The 6,321-nt window shown below is 33.7% G+C and overlaps 1 protein-coding gene across 1 annotated transcript; it reads right to left on the reverse strand.

The window, feature by feature from the left end:
* Nucleotides 1–645: 645 nt before the first annotated feature.
* LOC113777373 (STOREKEEPER protein-like) lies at nt 646–4,626 on the reverse strand. Its single transcript, XM_027322408.1, has 2 exons — nt 3,449–4,626; nt 646–793 (listed from the first exon to the last, which is right to left on the reverse strand). The coding sequence occupies exons 1-2, from the start codon at nt 4,624–4,626 to the stop codon at nt 646–648; spliced, it is 1,326 nt and encodes a 441-aa protein (XP_027178209.1).
* Nucleotides 4,627–6,321: the final 1,695 nt, after the last annotated feature.

Raw genomic sequence — 6,321 nt, forward strand, 5'->3', positions numbered from 1 at the left:
CAATCATCATACACCTCTACGTTCTCTCCATTGTGGGAATTGGAGAATTAGCATCACAAAAAATATGTGAAAAACGGTGACAGTGGTTTTGTTAAATAGCTATTAAATAGTATATGCCTAAACAAACTCATGAAATTTCCACTAATTATGAGAAATTGTACTTCAACTGAAAAATAACCATAAAATTGCTGAACCAACATAGGAATGAAAATCTTTTATAGTTGGAGTGGTCTAAATTGACAAATTGTGGCAAGTAGACTTTAAATGATATCACTAGAACGAAAACAAAAGAAATTAACGAAACAAAATGGGGGCGCTAAGTAGACATGATTAGACGATGAAATTCATTGAAATAAGCCAATTTTCCATATATTCTGATCTAATTATAATGTTTCCATGTGCTTTTCTCTATTTTCATGAATTTAGGAGTCTAACGATTTTGTTAACCTTTCGTGTTTTGCAAACTTTGGTTGTTGCTAATGTGCAGATTTAAATTCCAATTTAATGATTTGTATTTCCTAAATTTTGAAAGTTTCCCAAAGCTTGATTTTTAATAAAGAGATCTTTTGAATTCCTGAGGTTCTCCATTTCGTTTGAATTTCCACTTTCAGAACCTTAATTTATTGTCGACTATGCCATAATTACTCACCCATAATTCTCTCTCAATCTTTGCAAATAACCAAAAGTTGCTCCCAAGATATTATATGCAGAATTCTCGTAAACGTCTTCTCCATCAACAAATTCAGCAGTATCAGGAACTCCATCATGAGCAGAAGAAGGTTTAGAAAGCTTTCTGTTGCAAGTATCAAAAACTCCATGAAAATAGATTTAAAGGACAGAACAATTGGGTATTTGTTAGTGTCTTGTACTTATGGTCGTAATTTTCGTGCATGATTCAACAATTACGCTTTGTTGAGCGTCTATAAGTGCTGTAAAACAAGAATAAACCCCTTCCCATATTTGTGATTGAAAATACTGATATAAAGGAGATCAGTTTGGGGTAGTTTGATATTTTGCTTTTTACACTTTTACTATGTATGTATGTATGTATGGCTAACAGATCTTCTGTCCCACGTCCTATGCCATTTTCTGTCACACTTTTTATTATATTGTTATTTCCCTACATAAATATCATGTTTTAGTTCTTTTTTATTTCTTTAAGATCCAATAACTATTAATTGAGTAATACAAAAAATTTAACAAACTCAAAAAATCAAAATTCATAAAAAATGAGATTTTTTATGAATTTTCTAAATTTACTTTTCCAACAAAGTTAACTACTTTTTCTTAAACTGTGTGAAAAAAAAAACAGAACTATCAAAGTGGGACGGAGGGAGTATATTGTTTTTTTGAAGCTGTTGTATTTATTTTTTATTCAAATAATAGTTATTGGATCTTAAAAAAATAAAAAAGAACTAAAATATGATGTTTATATAGGAGAAATAGTAATATAATAAAAAGTGGGACAGAGAATGACATAGGGTGTGAGACAAAAGATCCGTTGCGGTATGTATGTATGTATGAATGTATGTATATGTGTCTGTACACACATATATATGTATGAATGTGTGTATATGTGTCTGTACACACATTTATATATTGTAATGCGAGGAAGAAAAAACTTATGGGTTTTGTAGCTAACACATAAAGAATTGATGAAAAGAAATTAATGTTGCTTATTTCTTCCTTAGAATTCATAATTATTGTTTTCTTACATCGTTAATGTTTCTTGGCGCAGCATGAAATTCTCGTATCACCAAAACACTTTTTGTTCATTTTTTTTAAGGTAAGAAGTTTATTGATATTCGAAGGAGAAACAAAACTATAAGCGGTAGAAATACAATCACAATGAACCAGTCAGCAAAAGACTATTAAAAACACTTTTTGTTGATCTTTCAGTATACCTTCTTTTTCTTTGGAAAATTAAAAAAGCTGTCAATCTGAAATGTTAACAATGATAGTAAACCCTCCATTTAAACTATAATATATTGAAAATCCTCCCAATGCTTTCGTCAAATTAATCTGATTTCTTCAAGGTTGTTGACTCTGGGCTTTCGTGAATGATGAAACTGAAATCACCTTTAAACCTTTTCCCTTTTCTCAAATCCTCCCAATATTTTTCTCAGTTAATCTTTTAAACCCATATATGTTGGAGGTTTTTGAAATCCTAGCAGTCCTATTCCCCAAAAAGGGTGGAAAACAGCAGGTTACAATGATCGAGTATCGATCCTGCATATAGGAGAGAAAACACAGCTACCCGGATTAATGCTGCATTATTCAAGCAATTCAAGGTACATAATGTTTCTATTGATTTGAGAAGTAGTGAATCGGATGGTTACCATGATGAAATCTTTTGGCATTCAAGCAATTCAAGGTACACACAAACGATTTTGGTCACTAGAAACTTGTTAAAGAAAAGAAATATGGTGGCATTTCTAGTCTTATTCAAACTCTAGGACATCAGTGTTCCCTTAGTGCATAATACCTGAGAAGGAACACTCATTACTTGAGAATTCCATGAAGAGGACCATCCCTTTTATGCTTTTCTTCGACAAAACATCTCTGTCCAAGCTACATCACCTCTAAGAATAGTTACTTAAAGACAGATAGGCATATGGTTTAGGCAAATGTTTGGTAATATATTCAGAATGATACAATGAACCAATTGCAGTTTAACAAAGCGTTTCCTATGATTGACAATAATCATGATATGCTGCTGTTTGGTTTGAGCAAGCAACTGGCTTCTCAAGCAGTTTGACTCAATTTAATGGGAAATTGTCAACAGAGAAATTAAGGAACAAACAAGCCAAATGGAAAATTTACAAATTCAAGAATGGAGGTAAGTATGCCAAAATTCAATAGTGATCGTGTTCACATTGATAGTTGAATTACAGCAATTAGAACATGAAATGGTAGTCCACCATCCTGAACTAGCATTAGTAATGCATAACCTAGAATACTAGGTAATATTAGAAATACTTGGAATGATCTATCAAATTCATGTCAGGTGAATATCACTACTGGCTAATATGGCATGATCAGCTCACCCAAGTTTTTGAAACATGGTAAGACTTCAAACTTTCTAGTAACAGGGGAACACTGCACTTACATAAAGTACAGCGTTGATAGCTAACAAATTCTGGAAATTTTCTATATCTTTTTTGTCAGAAAAGTCATCTTTCAAAACGAATGAGCAATGATATCAGAAAAGTTCTAGGACGAAAGCAGTAACTAATATTGGAGAAACTAGTAACATTACATGCAAAAGAACTACAAACCGAAATTGACGGAACCAAGTTGTTTCCAAATATAAAATCTACAGTTTAGATGACTCAAATTTCAAAAGACCATGCTGGAATTCCAAAAGATATAACCCGTCAGCCTCTAATTACTCTTCTTCTTCATACCTTCTAACACCAAGGTACAATGCTCCTTCATCAATTCTGACCTCTTCAACAAAAGCTCTACTTCAGCCTCGCGCAGTTTCTTCCACTTGTCCTCCAGCTCCATTGCTTTCCCATGGCCAATCAAACTCATGTTCTCTTTCAAGAAACTCCTTTGACCTGCAATTTTGTCAGCATTAATCATAATGGTCCATGAATCAACATCAAAAGATTTTGTTAGATAAGGATACTTGGACTGAAAATCATCTTCAGCATCATCTCTAAAAAATGTTTTCACCACATTCTTCTTCTTCTTCTTTTCTTCTTTCTTATCTTGTTTCACAAAACTAACAACTTTACCCATGCTTTTCACAGTTTCATTAGCTCTGTCAATAGCCGTGCCATCACCAGTTTCACCACCCCAAATCGATTTTGAGAGTTTAAATATTTCAAGCTCATTGGCGTTGAAATGAACAAAGCAATCCCCACCTTTCTCAAATTTCTCCACAGAATTGAAACCTTTACTTTTCAACCTCCTAATTTTCTCATAAATCTGACTTCTAGAAAACTCACGTCCAAACTTCCCTTTAACATACTTACAGAAAGCATTCATATTAGTGGAAGGATTTAGACCTTTCTCAGTCTTAAACTTGATGATGGATCGGAGAAGACACTTCACGTCATCATCGCTCCATTTCGTACCAGCACCTTCACCAATAGCGGCTGAAATGGCAGATGGCTCCTGTTTGTTCGGTTCATCAGCTTTACCTTTGGCCTTCTTCTCACTTCTCAAATGCTTTTGTTCATCTCCCTGGTCTTCCAAAGGGCGTTTTGAGGTGGAACTTGAGCCTTTTGATGTGAATTTGGTTGGAGGAATCAACTTTATCATAAAATCCGATGTAGAAGAATGTGTGGAAATTTCTAACTCTTCATCATCTCCTCCTTCCTTATCCTCCTCTTCACCAGAATCTGAGGAAGATTGAGATGGAGTGATGATTTCCTTTTGAGCACTGAACATTTGGTCAAGTTGAGTTGGTGATTCATGTATATTTTCTTCAACTTCAAATTCTTCTCCTTCTGATCTTTCTTCTTCCTCTGATTCTTCCTTATGTTCTGATTTTGAGTCTTCTTCTTCACCTTCTTCACCTTCTCGAGATTCTTCATCTTGTCCTTTTTCTGATTCTTCTTCTTCTGATTGTGTTGATGGAGGAGGATAATGGGTTGTTGGCTTCTTGGATTCCATGGTCTGAAAAGAGAGAGAGGGAAGAAGAAGAAGGGTTTGTTGTTGGTTATGTTTGAGGGAGAAGACAAGAGAGTGCAATCTATAAGGCTCAATTCTTTTATAATAACGTTGGCAATTTCAAATACTTTACGAATATTTTTTTTTGGTTGACCTTAATTAAACTACATGTTCTGCAAATGGCGAGACACCATTTTTATGTGCTTTTACAAACAACAAAGCGCCATTATTTTCATTTTTTGGAATAATTTGTTAGTCTTTAGATAAAATACAAAACTCTAACCCCGTTCTTGATGCTTTAGATGAAACTTTATTGAAAACATAAATTTGAGTAGAGTTCGGCTCCACATTAACTCAAGCTCAATAAGAAGCTAAGTTTAGTTGAAGTCAAAAGTAAATTATAACTAATGTAATCTTTTTAAAGTAACACAAAAAATACATAAATAAATAAGGATGCAAATTATTAAACTTGAATCTACAGGTCAAATACTCTCTTCGTCCCATAAAGATAAGCCTATTTCTTTTTCACATAGATTAAAAAATTTAATTAATATAATTACAACAATTGTTTTTTATTGGTACTTTTCTCAAATACTCTTAGTAGTTAATGTAGATCTAGTTATAAGTGCTGTATTTAATATTTCAAATAGAATAATTAACTAATGGAGTAGTGCATTTGCTATGTGCCTTAAATATGGACATATTAGTAAAATAACAAACTAACTACTCTTTAAAAAAGAAAATAAACCTATAATTTGATATAGATACAAAAAGAAAGTGATTCTTATCTTATGGAACGGAGGAAGTACCTTTTTGGTGGAGCTTGATTTGAGGGCTACTTAAATACTCAACTTGAGTTTAGCTAAGCCGCACATGACTTTCTAGCAGCACAATTAATTTGCATCGGAGAGCCTATGGGTGCAATTCAATCAGGCTAACTTAACTCGAACTAGCGAGTAGCTTGATCAACTACTTGACTCGAGCTCGGTCAATGCCGAATTTGAGTCAAGTTTGTGCTATTCGATTGAGATTTCGAGTCAAGTTCAAGTATATATATATTATATACTCGAGAACTCATCGAACACTATTGAGTACTCAGTGTAATATTTAATTAATATATTAAAAGTAATTAAATTACCTTTTTAGGTTGAATCTTAGCAATATTTATGATCCTAACCCTTTATCGAGTTCGAGTACTTGAGCTCAATATCGAACTCGCCAACTTCTTGAGCTCTATTGAATCAAGTTCGAGCCTTCCCAATATTATGCTGACTCGAGCTCGAGCTTTGCTCAAGCAACTCGCTCAAACTTGAGCTCGAGTTCGAATGCTACTATTAGTCATTGAGTTCGACCTCGAGTATGGCGAGCTTGATTTGACTCGATATCAACCCTACGCGAGCCCTTCTTTTTCTTTTTTTAATACTAAAACAAGTTGGATATTGCGTATAATTAGGCATGTTAATTAGTAGAGTTTGAATTGAATCCATTTCATTTAGACTCAAGCTTAATGAATTTACCGATACTCAGATCTAAAGCAGATGACGTGCGCGGGGTATACATATAATATTAAGCTCATCCCAATCAAGTTTTACATTTATAAATTCCTAAATACCCCACACGCGATTTATCGCAAGTATACGAATCGTGAGCGAGTATAGGGTATTAAGGGTCGATCCCACAGGGAAGATTGCAATTACC

The sequence above is a fragment of the Coffea eugenioides genome, chromosome 7 (assembly GCF_003713205.1).
Source record: "Coffea eugenioides isolate CCC68of chromosome 7, Ceug_1.0, whole genome shotgun sequence".
Classification (NCBI taxonomy): domain Eukaryota; kingdom Viridiplantae; phylum Streptophyta; class Magnoliopsida; order Gentianales; family Rubiaceae; genus Coffea; species Coffea eugenioides.